This window comes from Artemia franciscana, chromosome 18 (assembly GCF_032884065.1).
Source record: "Artemia franciscana chromosome 18, ASM3288406v1, whole genome shotgun sequence".
Taxonomy (NCBI): domain Eukaryota; kingdom Metazoa; phylum Arthropoda; class Branchiopoda; order Anostraca; family Artemiidae; genus Artemia; species Artemia franciscana.
Window position 1 is genome coordinate 6,247,467 of NC_088880.1, and position 19,915 is coordinate 6,267,381.

The following is a 19,915-nucleotide window of genomic DNA, read 5'->3' on the forward strand; positions in this document are numbered from 1 at the left end:
GTTTCAGCGTGGAATTTCGAACCAATAAAGAAAACAAAGAATTTTGAACCACAAGATTTGTATAAATAAACTCCGTTTATCGGTGATGATATCTTCGCAATACATATTTCAGGTTACTCGGGCTTCCTAATATTCGACATATATTAACAGCCTACTTAAAAAGTCCCGTGAAAAATTTCTCAAAGCTGTCAAGGACGAGGTCATCGCAAAATGCTTCAAAAAAGGAAAACAGAGAAAGTACTTGTAAAAAATCTTGTTACAAATAAAATTTTCGTCCTCTTTACTGGCTTGCTGCTCAAGAATTCACAGATGAAAGCCAATCAGGTTCTAACAAGGCAGAGGTTATTTGTCTCTCCAGAAATTCCTTTTCCTTAAAAAGTTATGTGTTTAGCCTACGATAATGGTTCAAAGACGTAGATTGAGGACCCCTACCACAGAATTGAAAAAATACCATTTTAGAGAGTGTTTTCAATGAAAAATGCCTTTTTATCTTCACTGAGAAAATTGAGAAAAACAACAAATTTACCTATAAAAAAGATCTTACTGACAAGAAAGATTTTTTTTTGGTCACATCTTTTCAATGACATTTTCAAGATGTTCTGAGCCTACGACACAGCTTGGAAACTTGATTTTAATCCCATTAACTAAGCTTTGCCAAAATTATCATGGACTATGTCACTATGGACTTCTTGAAATGTCATTAAATGTCAATTAAATGTCATTAAAATCACACAATGCTTCAAACTCTTTGCGTCACTAAGGTACATGGATAGATTCAGCCACGGCAAGTAAATTAAATTTGCTCCAAATTAATGAAAGTAAATGTCTGCAACGGGGTAATATTATACCAAAAACAAGGGTATTTCAATTTACATAATAAGGAAAGAGCATCAAATGGGGAAACAAATGTTTCGTTTCTTTTTTAAACCATCTTATTTCTCTCCTGTATCATAAATTAGCCCAGTTTAGCTTAATTTCTTCACTGAACTACAAACTATACAACTTTTAGCTATAAACTATACAAGTTTTTCACAACTTTTAAGCCATGAAAAAAGATAAACAGTCAGATCATCATGTGGTTCATAATCTGAGGCCTACTGTTTGGAATAATCTGCCGGCTAGCATCAGGGAGTCTGTCACTATGTGGGTTTAAAAAAAATGAAAACATTTTATTTAACTAATAGACTTTGAAGGGCGGGAGGTTTTCATGTTTTTTTCTCTCGCAGTTTTTTGGGGTGTGGTGGGGGCTGAAACCGGTAAATAATATTTGATAAGATTATTTTGTTGTATTGTGTTCGTGTGTATGTGTTGTTGTTTTTTATATACAAGACAGGCTAGGTGGATAATCATGAATTGCTCTGTTTAGATATTTATTTATAAGATATAAATCATAACATGAATTTGCAGCACAAGTACTTAGGACTTTCTTATTGCTGCAATAATTTATGAGTGGTGTCATTTTTATTTATGTTTATATTGTGGATGAAAATAAAACCTATCTAACTATAATAATACCCAAATCCCCCCTTATGTCTGTGCACCACAGCTGATTTTCCTGGTTTAAATCGAAACATTTAAAAAAATCTTGGTTGCATCAGGGTAGTCAGAGTTTTTTAACTGTAAAGGCATTACAAATAGGGTATTTATATTATGGGGGAAAGGCCCTTCTTTAGAATTGGAAAATGAAAAATCTCAAGAAATACCACTGAACCCTGCGACGGCCTTTGACTTAGACAAAAAATGACGTCTTATTTTGTATAAATGTAAGCAATGACATTACAAAATTAAACTGTACTCAAGCCAGAGAGGGGTGTCCCCTCGGTGGTCAGCAGTTTCCTATAAATGTAATTGAAAACCACACAAATTAAAATACGGCAGTATCCCTTTCGGCAGTAACCCAGTCTGGAATGATGGTTTAGGGCCGAGGAATAAAATTTGATGAGTAGGTCAAATATGTTACTTCAAGATTTACTTCTATTCAAAGAACTAATTTACTTTTATTTCTAAGAAGTATTTACTATTAATCCAAGGGTGCAAACCTTTGGAAATGATTGCATTACAATATCAGAAGCATGCTACGAATTCACAAACCAGGCAGACATGCGTAAAGAATTAACAACTTGAAAGTGCTTTAGAAAAGGACTTCCACTCAGTTAAAAACGAAAAACATGAAGACATGAAGACATGAAGAACATGAAGAACATGACATGAAGAACATGAAAACATGAAGACAACTTGAAGACATGCGTAAAGAATTAACAACTTGAAAGTGCTTTAGAAAAGGACCTCCACTCAGTTAAAAACGAAAAACATGGGTAAAAGTCCACAAACTAATATAAAAAGACAAACATTAAAAACGAAAAATAAAATAGAAGATGCCCTTTCTTAAGCAATGGCTAAAAGGCTTGTTATTGTTTTTTCTTCGATGTAACTATTTGTTATAGTTTAATTATAAATTTAATAATGTAAAATTATTATTGAAAATCAGGTTAGCAGCTATACACCGATCCACTTAGCAACGACATTAATGAAAAACAATGATAAGGTTCATCTACTTCAGAATTTCAAATCCCCGACATTTAAAATATTGAAAAAATAAACAAGGCCTAGTCACCTTTTTGAGATTTTGCTTTACACCATTTCAAATTAAAAGAGAACGAGGAAGAAATAAAAACAAGAAGAGAGGAGGAGGGGCAAAGAGGAGAAGAAGAGTTAGGGGGAACAGATGGAGAAAAGCAAACTTGAAAAGCAAAAGACTTACCAAAAAGTCAAACACTGACAAACCCAAAATTTCAAATGCAATACACATGTGTCCATGGAAGTCGAACCAATCGAGCATTTTCACGCAAAGCCTGAAACATAACATTTTGATAGCAAACAAAATCAAAATTGGGAACTACATAAGCAATTAAAGACAAAAATTCAAATTGTTTCACTATTTTTTTAAATTAAAAGGAATAATCATTTGTTTGTTCCTAGCTGCAGCATCCTATTATACAACTAACTACAAATTTCCCAACACCCATTCATATATAAAATAACACCTATTACAACCATAGCTTAACAGAGGTTGTAGTATGTGGGGGGGGGGGGGGGTTTACACACTTGATTGATCCAATGTACCCCCGTTCTGGACAATTAAAGTAAAAATAGAAGTTTTTGATTAAGCCCACCCCCAACCCTCTGAGGGGTAAACTATATGCGTACCAATAATTTTGAAAGGAGAAAAATTCTAACTTTAAGAAGGGGGAGGATTAAAGTACACATTGGACACCATTCCGCGATGTCGTTGATACTATTAGCCAAAATCCTAGGTTTTGCGACAACCAACAATCGTCTAGACTGAAAGTGCAATATTTCGGTACAATGACCTATGAAAAACTTCATAACCACACCCATACGTTCGGAAGGGTCATTGCTCATCATGCAACTAAAATCACTTTTGAAAGAGTGGCAAAAAATTGTCCGAATATTGAAACCATTTATGCACAGTGACACAAAAACACTACTGCCCTATTTGAAGGAAATCCTCTTACTTGGCAACAATTTTTTTGGGGTTTTGTGAATAACATTAGCAATGAACATTATCATCCCGAACCAAATTTGGTATGATCCAAAAAAGCACGCTTTTTGCAAATGAATAATAAAAATAGGAATTCTAAGCGTCAGGACAACGAACTGTCCTTCAAAAAACGAGAAATTAACACCAATCTACTTTGAATAGCAAGTAAAAATCAAGGGCTTTAGCAGGTTTTAGTGTGCCAAGATAGAAAAGGTAGCACAAATATAGAATTGGTATTCCTTCTAATGAGGATGCATAAACATCGAATTCCCGGCAAATAAACATTCGGTAATTAACTCATCGAAGTTTGTATTTTCTTAGGGAGGGAAGAGGGACGTTGAACAAACCTCGATATTTCCTCTAGTGAGAAAACAAAAATATCGAATTCCCAGCAATAAATTAGTCTATAGGGAGCAATTTGGAGTTAATACTTTCTTGACGTAGGTAGCGGGGAGGAAGTGCATAAACACCTATATTGGTATTCTATCAAGTGAGAATGCGAAAAAACTACAGTTTGTATTTCCTTGGGGGGGGGGGGGGGTATTCAAGAAAACCTAGAGTTCAATTGGTATTGGTTTTAGTGAGAATTCGAAAATATGAACTTCCTGCAATGATGTGGTCAACAAAGAGGAAAAAGAAGAATGGGAAGTCTGAGGATCATTGCGGGCGATTTTATATAAGAGACCAAAAAATATTTGGGGACTTTCCAGGGGTGGTTGAGAGGGGGGTAGATAGGGCACTTGCCCCTAGCGCAGAAATTTTAGAGGCACAAAATTTCAAATAAATTATTTAACGGCTATGATCATTTTGTAATTTTTGAAACTGTACTTTTATAAAAAAAAGTAAAGGTTGCAAGTAGTAATTGAAAACAATTATAAATTGTTGATTAATTAATAAAACAAATTAAAAATAACCAATTAAATAATACATAAAGATTAATTAAAAAATAAATTAGTGATTAAATAATAAAACTGAAAATAATTGTGCTAATAAATAATTTTTTTTATTAAAGTTTGACCTGGAAACATTGAGAGACAGGGGGGGGGGCACTAATCAAGATTTTGCCTGAACGGAAGAAAAGCCAAAATCATCACTGGGTATTAGAATCAGAAGATTCTATCGGGGGAAGGGGGGTAAGATTTTGTTATCCGTCTTGACTTGACTTAGACTTAAGGCTCCTGCCGCATGGGGTGCGGCGTAGAGAGCTTCGCAACTTGACTTCTCCAGGCGGACCGGTCTGCTGCTAAATGAGGCGCCTCGTCGACAGCAATGTTGGCCATCACCAAGAATTTGTCGAGGCTGTCTTTCCACCTTGTCCGAGGTCTGCCCCTCGGGCGAGACCAGCCATGGGCTTTTGGGTCGAAGTCGTACACTATTCGGGCTGGCGTTGATGTCGGCATTCGTAGGAGGTGTCCGAACCATCTGAGAGACCTCTGCGCTATCTGGACGGAGAATGGCACCTGGGAGGTGAGAGTAAGCAACCTTGCGTTGCTTACAAAATCATCCCACCGGAATCCCTCGATCCGGCGAAGCTGTTTCGTCTGACAGACGTCTATCATTTTAAGGATGGTTGATTTGAGGGGCCAGGTTTCCGCCGCGTAGAGCAGGACGGAGCTTACGGATGCGTTATAGATTCGCATTTTCGTACGCCTTGAGATGTGCGGCATTCTCCATAGACTGTTGAGTCTACCGACGATGGAAGAGGCTTTCGATATTCGGCTGCATACCTCTTCGTCTACGGAGCCATCATTGGACAGCACAGAGCCGAGGTAAGTGAAGTTTTTAACGACTTCAACAAGTGTTCCGCAGACAGTTATGGTATCAGGGTGCGAGACTGGACCTGGGGGTTCAATTGCCATAATCTTAGTTTTGAGCCAGTTGATTTTCAGCCCCACTTTTGCTGCCTCTTCCTTCAGGACTTCCAGAGCGTCGGTCAGCTGGTCGATTGAGTCGGCAACGAGAGCAAGATCGTCTGCGAAGTCCGCATCCGTCAGAATGCGATCTCCAAACTGCAGACCAAAGGGCAGGCGATTTGTAGTTCTTGTCATCACATAGTCTATCACACAATTGAACAATTCCGGGGCGGCGGCACACCCTTGGCAAACGCCAGTTTTGATATTGAATGTCGCGCTCCGTTTTCCGTTGACTTGGACGCAACTCTCGGTCTCTTCGTACAGCTTTTCAAAAAGCTTACAGTATTTATCAGGTAGACCCGTCGATCTAAGTATTAGCCAAACGGAGTTGCCATGACAAATATTATACCAAGATTATTTATAAGATTGATTTCAAAGATTAAGACGATTCTAAAAGCAACGAATATGTGATAGGATTACAGGATATACCTAGTTATACCCAGGGATAGGATATACCCAGATTCAAAGAGCAACAGAAGCGATGGCAAACGCCGTCGTGTTGTTTTGTATTGTTTGTCGCTTAACTCAAATATAAATTTAAAATGCACGTGATAATGTTGTTATTCTTGGTTACCCAAACTGGCTCAGCCGGCATTATGCTGTGGTTGTTATCCGTTGCAGGTCACATCCAAGAAGACTGGAAAAAGACACCCTGTGGCGCTTAAAGATACCAGAGGCGAGGCAGCCCCTGGCTTAGGTGCATTGTCTCTTGCATTCATTATCAAACACTACGTTTACAATTACCATAGATTGTATATTTATATTGTATATTACATATTTACACGTAACTTTTCCTAATTGGAGAAAAATTATAATATATTACTAACAATTATTATATTATACATTTAGTATACACTAGCAGAAAGAGCCCATCGGATAAATCATAGAAAAAAAAACGCAACGCACGCCCTATTTTGAGGATCAGGAAAACTATCAACTGTATTTGTCTATGGATGCCCTCAGTTAGTCGCTGTATAACCACAGAAGAATGTTTTCAGAGCTGAAAATTAGTGATTGGCTGGGGCATATGGACACTTGCCAAATCTTTAAACGTTGTATAATTTTATAAGAATATTTCAGAGTTGAGATTAGTGATAGTCAGGCATTTACGGACACTTACCGACTATAGACGTAAAATACATATTTATATTTTATTATACTTACAAGCAATTGTGCATTTGCTATAAATTTATAAAACTATACATTCATATGTTTATTTCCATACAAAACATTTACTTGAAAGAATCTGGAAAGGAACACATACAAAAAGTCTAGAGAATTTCCAAAAAATCTTTGTTCTTGTAGATGTCTTCTCCTTTGTTGCCTATATGTTTTACCTTTCAGTCCACCCTCTGCTACTTCAGCCTGCTTGTATGGATATTGTGTTCATTTGTAAAGATATTGTGTTCATTTGTAAAGATATTGTCTTCATTTCTAAGATATTGTGTTCATTTGTAAAGATACTGTATACATTTGTCATGTCTAGTATATATGGGTGATTTCTCTTTTCTTTTGAATTCTTCTGTTCTTAATTCAGTTATATTTGAACTACCAAGTAGTGCTGGTAAACATGAAGCACACACATTTGACCCTCTTCTTGAATCTATGGTTAATTATAGTTGCAATTATCACACTACTATTGATTACTGTGATAAAATTATGCCCTCACTCTCTTTAAATAGTAGCTTTAATGTATTTTGTTTGATTGTGCGTGGGATAAAAGATAAGTGGGATAGTCTGAAATCATATTTGTGGTCTGACAATTCTTGCCCTTTTGATGTCATAGGCCTGACAGAAACGTGGTTATCTGATAGTGAAAAATTAACAGTTTATGATATGCATGGCTATATTGCTATTCATGTCCCTAGAATGTTAACAAAGTATTCGGGGGGTATTTCTTTGTTTATAAAATCTAATATTGAATTTAGTAGACGATCTGACCTTGAATCCTTGTTTACATCAGTGGTGTCTAATAGTAGGACAGTTTATTCTCTTGTCGTGGATCTAGAAAGCCAGTTTGCATGTGACACTGTTTGTTTGTTTCATAAGCCCCCTCCTTTTCCAACACATCTGTTCTGTGATTTGCTTGATCAGATTTCTGGCTTGGGGACTTTCTCCAAAAAAAAAACAAACAGATTTATGTTTTGGGAGATTTTAATTGTAATATATTAATGTCCGATCAAGTGACAAATATGACCATCTTTTTGATGTACTATCTTCTTCTGGGCTACTTCCTTCAATTTTTTTCCTTCTCGTGTTGACCCTACAAGAAATTCTGCCACTTGAATAGAAAATATTTTCATTTCTCATTCTCCTAATTTGAAGTTCAATTCTGGTCTTGTTTCCACTGATCTTTCTGATCACTTCCCTATTTATCTATCACTATTTGTGCCTAAAACAGAGATTACTGTGGATGAAAAAGGAGATTCTTCTTTTAGAGCTTTTACAGATAAAGAAATTTCTAATTTAACACACAGTCTTCAGAGTAATGATTGGTCTAGTGTTCTTGAAGCTAATGATGTTGAATGTGCAACTAGATTATTCTTGCGTCGTATGGAAACTCTGTTGGATAAACATTTTCCTCTTAGAAGAAGGCCAAGGAATTCTACACTGAAATGCCCATGGATGTCTAGAGGTCTGATCAATGCAACCCATATGAAGGCGTCTTTGTTCAAGGCTGCATGTAAAAGTAAGACACAAGATGATCTTTTGAAGTAAAACATTAAAAAATATGCTCACTTTTGCCGTTCGTCCAGCAAAAAAGTTGCATTTTTTGCGTCGTTGTGTAATGAGTGTAAGGGGAATTTGCGCAAGGTCTGGACTGTAGTGAATGAAGCTCTTTCCCGCAAAAACCTCAAACAGTCTTCCCCATGTCTTTATAGGAAAGCTGATGGATCTATTGTGGACAAAAAACCCTCAGCAAGTGATTTTAATTTGTATTTCATCACGCTTCCTTCAGTTCTCATTCCACCCCAGAGTAAAGTAAGTTTTTTTCCTTTGACAGGAAAGTCTTTTTTCCTTTCTCCATGCATTGCTACTGAGATCTCTAGTATTATTTCTGAACTTCCAAGCAGTCGTTCAGTTGACAGTTTTGGTTTGAGTAATAATGTCCTTAAAAAAAAAAAAAAAAATTGGTCAGTTTGTTTCTTACCCCCATCTAACACATAACTAACCTCTCCCTTTCTTCTTGTGTTTTTCCTCATTTATTTTAATTTGCTACGGTTGTACCTTTCCATAAAAAAGGTGATTCATCTCTAATTTCAAACTACAGACCTATTTCTCTTCTTCCTGTCATCTCTAAGATTGTTGAAAAATAGTGTATCGTAGACTCTCTTCATTTGTGTTTAGTACTAATACGACGGCTGGAAATTCTCTCATAACTAACCGTCACTATGGTTTTCGTCCCTCTTTCTCTTCCTTGTATGCTCTTTCAGATGGAACAGAGTTTATGCGTGTTAATCTGGACAAGGGCTTGTGTGCTTTGGGTCTGTTTCTTGACTTTTCAAAGGCCTTTGATATGGTTCACCACTCTGTTCTTTTGTCTAAACTATCTTTATTTGGAGTGCATGGAGTTTCATTTGAATGGTTAAGATCTTATCTGTCAGGGAGATCTCAGTATGTTTCGGTTAATGGTACTTCTCCCTCTACTTCACCTATATTGAAAGGTGTCCCAAAGGGCTCTGTGCTTGGCCCACTCTCGTTTCTAAATCACATTCATGATCTTGTTGATGGTCTTCATCCCCATGTTCACCCTGTTTTTTTTTGCTGATGACAGTAACTTTTTCATTGCTGCAGTGGACCTGCAATCTGCCACTTCTATAGCTCAAAGTCTTCTTGATAAAGTAAAGGATTGTGCTGGTCAAATGGTATCAATTTCAGGACCCTTTACCGTATGAGAGACGACCAGGAGCCAATCACCCTGACTTATGGGAATGATATTACACCATAAGCTACTATGGTGAAATTTCTTGGTGTGTATGTTGCACCGGGTAAATTCATTTCTTCCTCCTAATATTATGGTTTCTCTTTATTATGATTCTATTTATCCTTACCTTTCTTATTGCTGCTCTGTCTGGAGTAATACTCATACATTTCTTCTACGCTCAGATCAGAGCCCAAAATAGGACAGTGAAGGCTACTTTTCTTCTCTCTCGACTTTACACTTCCCCTGATCTTATAATGATACTGGAATAGCTCCCCTGGATCATATTATCTTTATTAAAGATAAAGTAAAGGTAATCTTTATTTAGCGCATTCTGCTTTTCTAGGTACTCTTCCATCGCCCCTGCAGCAATTTCTTTCACGTACAGGCTCAGGTAGGTACTCTTCTTTTTTAACGTAGTTCTTCTAGACGATTTATTTTACCAAAGCGATCATCTACAGCAGCCCAGAGGTTTCCTGTATATCAATCAATTCTATTATGGAACTCCATCCCTTTGGATGTCCCTCTATTTTTTTTTTCTGCAAAGGCATTATTTCGTCGGATCTTTCCTGTTTAGTAATTTCCATCTCTCTCCTTTGTTTTCATTTTTCCTGTTTTCTCTTCTCCTATTGTTTCTCCTTTTTGGAATTCTTTCTTAACTGATATCTCTCTCTCTTATTCTTTTTAAAATTGTTTTCAGGAATCTTCCTAATTTTAAAAGTCTTTTTTTTCACTGTATGCTAGTGTTTATTCTTCCCCATGCTCATTTCATATGTATTGTTTGATTTAGGGTATTATTTATGGTTCTTTTAGTGCTCTATCATTGTATTCTATGGCCCATAACAAGCAAAGCTTCTTGGGCCGAATTAAATTTTACGTTTGTAATAGTGTTAACGAACTTCTACGGATCTCTTTCCCTCCCTCTTCAAGACTCCTAGAATCATCACAGAAACAAGCCCTACTCACCAAACTCAACATCTCTCATTTTTTTTTTTGTGATTTTTCGAAAGATTTTTAGATAGATTTTAGAAAACATTTTAAGAAAGGTTGCATTTTAAGAAAGGGATGTGGCACAAGCACACAATCCAATGGTTTTTTCGAGTGCGACTCTCCTCCGAAATGTATTACATTTATTACGCTATGGGTATAATTAGCATTTTTCTTTTGCTTTTAATTAAAAAGAGCTAAGAGCTCATGTTGCACTAGTGACGAGAGATCGGAACCGGTCCGGTTATGTCAATTACGCATCTAGAACTTATATATTTTACTATTTCTCTAATATAAATTTTATATTTTCCTTAGTCTCCATGGCTCCCATTATCTGCATATCAATTTTTGCATTTTTGGAATATATATAGATATATTCTGTGGTAGGCACAACACTTGACTGGGTAGAGAATTTAAAGTGCCGAAACCCTATAGGCAAGTGCATTCTCCTGATGAGCCCTTGTTTTGGGTTGTTGCCTCTGAATTATTTGTCTTTACTGTTTTTATTGTTTGGTAAATGACGACTTATACTTATTGACGACATGACTGCCTGTCCATGGATTATTCTTTATGGTTGATTGTGTATGGGTATGCTGTTTGACCTATGTGATTGTATGGATGAGAAGGGTTAAGGCCTCATTCAAGTGCTGGTCCATATTAATCACTAATTTAGGAAAATAGTCTTAATTTTCTCCTTCTGTCTCCTTTTTTTTTTGTAATGTGTTTGTGCTGTTGCATTGGTGATTTCTCTTTTCGTTATATATATATATATATATATATATATATATATATATATATATATATATATATATATATATATATATATAATATATTCCTTCATTGCCTCGTTCTGCCTCAGAACGTATAAAGCTTTTACACTGCAAAGCCAAAATTCTTGAACACAAGATAATTTCTTTTTCTAAGGGGGATGGGAAGAGAAATAACTTTGAACTATATTTGACAGTTTGATTAGCAAATACAAAGAATTTTAAGAAAAACTAGGGTTTTGAGGGAAGGTGGCCGAAGACCCCCACTACGTAGGTCCCTCCTTGAACACTACCCAAAAAGAAAAAAAAAGATTAAACTCACTTTTTTCCATCAGGATCTTTTTCTTCCAGTTTTTCTAGGACGTTAATTTCCAGTCTGGCAGCTTCCCGGTACTTCTCAACATTTTTAATGACTTTTAAAGCCAAAACTCCACTTCTAAAATTAAATTAAAGATAAGTCTAATTAAACAAATAACTACAATGCCTAATTGATTTTCCCAGCTGATTTATTTTTCTTAGTTGCTTCACATCTCTCTTTCTTTAGGATCTATTGGGAAGTCTTTGTTTTTAAATCTTAAAGCATTTTTTCTCTTTTTTTTTGGGGAGGAGAGGTAATTTCCAATTCACTCAGTTACAAAATATCAATTTTCAGTCTGATAGCGTCCCGATACTTATCAGGACTTATTACAACTTTCAAAGTAAAAAACACACTTCAAAACTTAAACGAACAATGCGAAATTAAATAATTGAGAATGTCAGGCAAATCGATCTGGCAGAGTTACGTAACATCTCATTTTCTTTAGGATCTAGCGATCGGCCTCTGTTGATAAGATCTTCAAATGCCTTTAATGGGAGGGGGTAGGGATGAGTTCCCACCCCTTATTTTCAAAAACATTTCTTTTCAGCCTAGAAGCTTTTCTGTACTTCCCAACTGTCTTAATTACTAGCAAAGCCAAACTCAACCTCTAAAACTTAGTAAAAATTTCAGTTTTAATAAAACTAAAAACAAGATTTCAACTAGTTTAATCTCAACAAAAATAAAACCTGTAGTTTTAACAACATAAAGGAAAACTTAGTTATCAAGAAAACCAGGTTACATAATCGAACTTTCGACAGCGAGGTAACAAATTCCTTCAAAAATCCTTACTAAACGAGTCTAATTCTCTCACCCCCTTTCTCTTTCTCTCTCCCTTCAAGTGAGATTGCATAGCCTTACTTATGGATATGTACAACAGGCACGTACGCCATTTTTATGAGGGGGAGTGAGAGGTAATAAGAGACAAACTTTACTATGATTTGAACAGAAAAGCCCAAAAACTCAAGAAAATTTTGGATTGGAGGAGGAGGGATTTGGTCATGAGCCTCAGACTGTAAGGTCATCTCTAATCTACAATATATTAGTTTTGAAGACTTAGCGTGGACTATAATCAACTTCGAACTGATTAAGTCATTTAGTATTGTCTCTACAAAACTACATGAAGTGGTGCTGCAGTCTTTCAAACAGTAGAGTATTGTCATTTATTGAAGAAATTTGATTATGCAGTAGCCTATAACAGTTTTCTATCCAAAATTCAAAATCATTTTTCCGCTGAGTCTATTTCCCGCTTCCACTAAGTGCGCAAAGATGCACATAGGGATGACACTAGGGGGTTTTAGCAGTCCTCTAACTGGAAGATCAAATATACGAATGAAGTTAAAACTCTACTTTATAACATCTTTAAAATAAATATAAGTTAAATATCAAGGCACCAACAGGGAAAGGTAAAGAGGGAACTTACTGCTGCCTACCCAGAAGACAAAAATATACAAAACACAAAATAAATTTAATATCCCAAAATATGATATTTCATGACAAATATAAGATTTGCTCCAAACCTTGGCCTCCCCTAACCACGAAAAAATATTAAAGGCTCGTTCCCAAGAAAAAAATTGGAGTGGGGACCTTTTGGCACCTATCAAGAGCGAGAAGTGACATTTTATTACCACTTCAGACATGTTTTATAGCCTTTTATGTACAAACACTAGTTCTCTGTTTAAGTTTGACATTTGTATGATCGAAAATACAGACTCAGATAAATGTCACAATTAGATCAAGCAAATATTCTCTCAAAATGATATTTTAGTTTCGCCAGAATTACAGAAAAACCGCTATCTGTATACAAGGCCGTATTCAGTGGATGAAGGGGTATCGGATTTGAACCCCCCCCCCAAGTTTTTCACGTCTCGTAAAAACGTAACAAAATGCATATAAACAAATTTGTGATTCGTTTTGAAGTTTATTTTCGTGGAACCCAACCCACAATCCTGGATCGCTTTCAAAATATTATTGAAACTTGGAACTCGGGTCTAAAAAACTTTCGCCTCCAATCAATCTCGCATCTACAATGGTTTCAGATAGCTCCAATTTCGTTAAGAAGACTCTGCCATAAGTTTTCAAGAACCACAGGGCCATAGGACCCTTGTCCTCCTAAAATGATATATTTGGGGAGGGGGACAAAACCCTATTGCTTACTTCCAGTTGCTAACTTATACCAAAATATGAAGCAAGTTCTCTGACACTATTCTAAAGGTTGCAATACTGAATAACACCATTCATTACCGGTAACTGGAGCCCAAATACGGTGGAAATTTGGAAGGCTTGACTAAAAACTTCCGTTTTCAATTAATCAGCTCTATAAGTAAAACCAATCTCTATGAATGTCTAATGAATGCTTCACAACAATTTACAAATCAATTACTAAACCTTAATTAGGCACAGAAGGAGAGTTAATTATACAAATTGGTACTCAAGATTTTGTAAAACAACCAAGAAAACTATTTAACTATTAACTATTACTCGTACCAATCACGACCAAAATTTTAACCAAGGCCATATTCTAAGAGAGAAAGGGGCCACCAGAGTTCACAGAGTAAATCAATTCTGATTTTGGGTTTGACCCCCTACTTCAGAAATTTTTTAATCAGGGCTAGTTTCCCAAGAATAAGGTCTGCTAAGCTTGTTCTCGCTTTTATTTGAAGATTGTTCAGTTGTTAAACCGTTTCAGGCACGTACATTTTTCGTAGATTTTTGAATTAAAATCAAATTGGTGGAATTGATGAAAGACTTGAGAGTTATGGCTAGTCGTAGTAAAGCCAAGACAGATAGTCTCAGTGAGAGTCACAGCTGGTATAAGCCTTTTTCAGGATTGTATAAAAAGAATGTCATTTCACTTGTTTATAGGTAGTCTATCATCCATCCTAGGGCAGAGCTAAGGTAGATAGGCATGGAGTAAGGGTAATTCAAATGAGCTTTGCCTACTGGAATTGCAATAGGGATTACCGAGATTTTTGGATTGATTCATGACGGACAAAGATGTACCCCGAGGAGCGAGGGGACAATGATAAGTTTTCTGGCGGGGAGGGGGGACACTTTTTCGTAATTTCAATAAGAACAGACCAAATATTCTTGAGAATTCAGGATTTCGAGGGGGAGGGGCATTAATTAGCACTAAATCCTACAAGCTAGCACCTTCAGCAAAACCAAAACTGGTTAACCACCCCACCCAGAGGCAGTATAAAACTGTAAACCTGATAATCAAGAGCTAAAAACAGAAGAGAGTACTGCAATATTCAGTTTCACGCTAACTAATAGGAACAAAACAGGAAAACATCAAGAGGGCAAAATACTTGCAATGGTAGAGCCCTTTTTAACAGTCGAAAGAAATTGATGGAGGAAATTGATAAAAAATTTTCAAATATTCCATTTTGAAAAAAATTTTTCCATCAAAAAATTATTTCAATTAAAAACGAAAAAATAAATTAAAAACTCTCCCACAAAAGATTTCATCCAGAAAATTAAAGGGCTACATTTAACCAAAGACAAGCGAATGTATAGCCAAATAGTAATTACAGTGAAAAAAACTTTAGCAACAACCAAAGTGAGAGTCATACCCAAAACTAACAGAAACTAGTAGTTTAAATAAGAGATTTTATTGGAAGGCACGGGATGATAATTTATGATTTCAAGGGGGGCATTAGTTAGCGCTAAATCCTACAAGCTACCACCTTCAGCAAAACCAAAACTGGTTAACCACCCCCCCCCCCAGAGACTGTAGAAAACTGTAAATCTGATAATCAAGTGATAAAAACAAAAGAGATTCAACTTGATACCCAAAACTGCAGTATTTAGTTTCGCTCTAATTCCTAGCAGCAAAACGGGAAACATTAAGAGGGCCAAATACTTGAAATGGTAAAACCATTATAACCCCCAATATATGTTACAGCTGTAGAATTCTTAAAGGCAATTAATATAAATAATTATAAATATAAGTTAAAAGATAAATAAATATAAGGGAAAAAGGGAAACGAAATATTAGCTTCTAGCATATAATTCACATACCTTTTTAAATCTTTAACTTTTACAACTTTTCCAAATGTACCTTCACCAAGGGTCGATTGAACCTTGTCTGCAAAAAGATCAAATAAAAAATATTAGAAACAATTCAATGGAACAAATATCTCTAACCATGATGGATTTTTTTTTTTAGTTTTCTCAATATAAAATGTTTAGAAGTATTTTCCAAGTTACCATTTTTCCCCTGAACTAAATTAAAACATATTGAATCTTTCCGGAACACGCATGCTCCATTTATATTTAGTCAGGAAAGCTTCTTTTCTCAAAGTAAAAAAAAAAAAAAAAAAAAAAAATACAATATTATTTTTCTACCCTAATTACTATTACTTCATTAACAACAAATGAGAAACTCCGTCAAAATAATTGAACAGAATATAGCAATACAAACAGTAACTAAAATAAATTACTTTCTCTATCCCAATATTTTTAAAATGAATATTAACTCATAGTAGCGAAAGCAATGATAATACAAAGTAGTACTAGCAAGAAAAAGAAGATAGAAAGTTAAAAACGGCATTAATAAAAAAAAAAATTTTAACATGTAAGACATAAACATTTTAAATCTTCTAGCTTACAGACTTTCCAATTTTATCAATAGCAACATTTGATCACTCACAAATTACTTTTTAATTTTTACAGAAATAGGGGAAAGAGAAAACCAGAAAATAAGAAACGTAAACGCAATTACGACATATATTTGTAATAGCCTTTAAAGTTTAATCCAACTGAAAGGTTATAGGTATGTAAAAAGACCCTTTAACCCAGAACAATTTTCTATTAGAATTTTTTTTGCAATTTACAAAAAAAAATCTTGGAAATAACACCAAATAACCGATTTATATACCAAAAAAACTATGATCTTCTGATAGCCTAAACTGAAACCATCCAATCACTTTTTTTGAATACAGTAATAGAATGGGAGAAAGGGATTGTCAAGAGGGGTAAGGAACAAAAAATAACAATATCAATCTTTAAGCTTTAACAGATGTTTATTAACTTTTGTTGAAGGAGTAGAGTTAGAACCCTAGATCCCCCTACAAGTATAGACGAATGGTTTTAAATTAGCAAAGAATAAAAAAAAGATATTAACAGAGAAACTTTAAAATGTAAAAAAGTTGTCACTGTGAATAGAATAGACACGAACATCTATCACGGATGATGTATCCAGTGTGGTAAATCAAATGGCCATCTTCATCATCTTCAATCGACGGTGCCCTTGAGCTCTGTAGAAATCAATCACATCGAACCAACGAAGGTAGAGCCACCAATCAGACGAAACACACATCGAAGATACAGATCAATCAGAAAGAAGGCGCATGGTCAAATTCATTTCAGAGAAAGGCGTCGAAAGACCAACATGCCACACGAAGGGATTACCGAAATAAATAGAAAAAAGACGCAAATGGTAGCACTGATTTGGAATTGAATTGATATCTTAACCTATGTAATTAATAGCAGCAATAGAAAAGAAAGCAAAATTCAATCAGCATTAAAACAGAATGAATTACTTAAGAGTCCTTATGACATATTTTACCAATGGCTGAGAAGTCAATGTTTTTAAGGGCACGCGCTGTATAGTATCATAATGTACTGCCTACCACAATATGCCGAAGTAAGATGGATTCGCGCTACCCTGTCCAAACCCACAATCTTAAAAAGTTTTTTTTTCACATATGACAGAGAACAGCGGCCTACGACCCAGTTGCAAAACTCAAGAGAGTTTAGAAATAAACACAAAAGATGTAAGTAGCAGCATTGACACAGAAATGTAATTGATACCTTAGCCTAGGCAATCCTTAGCAAAAAAAAGGAGCAAATACATAATACCAGTATTAAAGTAGAAAAACCGGCAGTTACTCTTGACATTGACTCCAGAATTTACTATTAAATCCAGAGGCCTTAAATTGACTCCGAGAGAGTAAAAGTTAAAAAGTCCGAATATTTTGAAGAGTCGGTCTATGCTTGCTTACAACAGGAGTAGGCGCTGAGAATTTGTTTAACCGTAGAGTCCCCATACTTACGGCCAAGTCGGTCAAGATTTAGATGTAATTTGGTAGCAGTAACTTTACAAGAAAATTGGATATGCAAAGAATGAACATGTTATTCTAATCACATTTCTGATCACAACAATGTGTTATTTCAGTTTCAACTGTTGAAGGATTTGAACATCTACGAGCATTTCTTATATTTAAAAAAAAAGAAGGTGAACATGACTTAAACTCTTGCTGTAAAAATAAGAATTGCATTAAAAAAAGAGCCAATAAAAAAGAGATTTAAAGCCCAGATAACGGTAAAACGTTGTATCCAGATTTAGACAGACCAGTCATATATGCAACCTTCTCGTCCCTTGGGATAAGGAAGGGATGGAGATGTTAGCTTCGAAATACCTCCCCCGCCGAGTATATTTTAGGACCAGGATTGATTCCCGTAAGTTGCATTTGCCTAGCTTTGCTTCTTTCCACGATATATAGAAGCCCCTCACATAGAAATTTATCAAACTAACAATAAGTAAATAATAAAAATAATTTGAATTCGAATCGTCTGAATTCGTCAGTCAAAATGTCGAAAGGATAAATAATAAGAATGTAATTGATAATAACAACATTAATACGCTTTCTAGGAAAACTAATAAGCCTGGCCCGTGATTTTTGGGTTAGGAGAAAGGTAGTAAGTAACGGCACTAATTATCAATTTTTTATCCAGATGGAGTTACACGAAAAACAGGACGTCCTCGAATGAAAAGAGAATAGAAGTTAAGGTTGAATTTAAAGGAAACAAGAACTTGGTTGGAGGGAGTATAGAGTGAAGTTTGGAACATAATTTTGCACAAAAACAGAACTAGCTTTCCGTCGATCCTCGAATTCTGCATTGTCATGCATATGAGACACGGTTTGAGCGTCGGAATTACTGCCCTATCAAGCAGCGTTCACAGGCATGCCTAGTTAAGACTAACATGTCCAGACACCTGTCTGTCCATGCATAAATATTCAGTCAGTTCCCGCTCACATGTACAATACCATGGTTCTCTTTCAGGCATGTTCGCCGGAGTTTCTTTCGGGGGAGGGGGGGATGATAAAATAAGTGCCAAGAAATTCTGGACAATTTAGGATTTTTTTCTAGTTGTATGACCTAGAGCACTGTGTCTAGGATCTCGAATTCTACCTATGAGCATTTCTTTTACAAGAAATGATCTAAGAAGACTCCATAGAATGACACTTTCAATCCCACATACCAGCTGGAATTCTCATAATAGCACCGCTTTATTGTCTTCACTTCAAATAATTTATCCTTTACCGTCAGGACTAGACTTAAAGATAGTTCGTAACTAAACGATTAAATCGAATAAATCTCCCAAGAAACGAGAACCATGGGCCTACACACCGTGTTTCTAGCGATAGGTTAGTTGTGACTCGTTTGAATACCAGCATACATACCAATCAAGGACAAAGGCGTGATCCAATCCCCCTATTCATGCCTATTTTGGTTTGCAGTTCATTATGACGTCATCCAGACGAAATATACCCTAAATTTGAACTTGCCGAGGCGGAAACTCGTTGTGAAATTGGAATTATGGTTACCGTAGAGAAAAAAAAAAAAAAATCACAACACAAAGGTAAGAACCAAACCAACAAGAAGAAAGCCTTTTAGCTACACATTTATGAATACAAAATTACCTGAACCTCGTAAATTTTTGCCTTAAAGCTATATTATTGGCGCATTATCGTTGGCGATAGCAAATAATACCAAGTCTTTCCATGAAAAAAAAAATGAAGATTTTGTACATAGTGTATTTACACAAACAGTCATTATAGAAAATTTAAATAGAAAGCCATTTATCTACCGTTAATCCCGGTTTGGTCAGCAATTTATAAACTTATCCCTGGCTATTTAACGTCCCATTTTGCTTCAAAATTCAAAATACAATTGAGATTGTTATGTACCAACAGAACAATATTGGGATTTTTTTTTGTCAGCCTTGGCAAATTGTTCAGATGAGAGAAAGAGAAATAGACAGAAAGACAGAGGAAGAAAAAGAGAATGAAAGACAGAGAAAGTGAAAGGATGCGGGTGAGGGACATCCGTCTAGGGCCCGTCGTGTGGGATAACTGAAATATAAGACTTAACAATTATAGTAAATCATGATAACGTTGCCCCATTTTAGCAATCCTGTAACCTTGCAATTAATTTCTCTTTGCAGTAAACTGCCAAAATAGTTTTATTTCACATTATTTAGGGATATTTCTGTCGAGACAAATATGTTTCGTCTAGTATTTATCTTGATAGGCATGGGGATAATCAAAGGGTTTGTATTATAAACATGGCGTCATAGGCGCAAAAAAGTGACAAACTGAAAAAATAAAAAAATAAAAG

General features: G+C 35.6%; 1 protein-coding gene across 10 annotated transcripts in view; it reads right to left on the reverse strand.

The window, feature by feature from the left end:
* The window catches only part of LOC136038541 (dual specificity protein kinase CLK2-like), a 60,943-nt gene that overhangs the window by 22,611 nt on the left and 18,417 nt on the right, over positions 1-19,915 (reverse strand). For all 10 annotated transcript variants that reach the window (XM_065721676.1, XM_065721677.1, XM_065721674.1 and 7 more), the window contains exons 3-6: positions 16,689-16,767; positions 15,530-15,596; positions 11,474-11,587; positions 2,762-2,852 (exon numbers count right to left, since the gene is read on the reverse strand). In XM_065721676.1, coding sequence (XP_065577748.1) covers positions 2,762-2,852; positions 11,474-11,587; positions 15,530-15,596; positions 16,689-16,767 — 351 coding nt within the window. The remainder of the gene's footprint in view (positions 1-2,761; positions 2,853-11,473; positions 11,588-15,529; positions 15,597-16,688; positions 16,768-19,915) is intronic.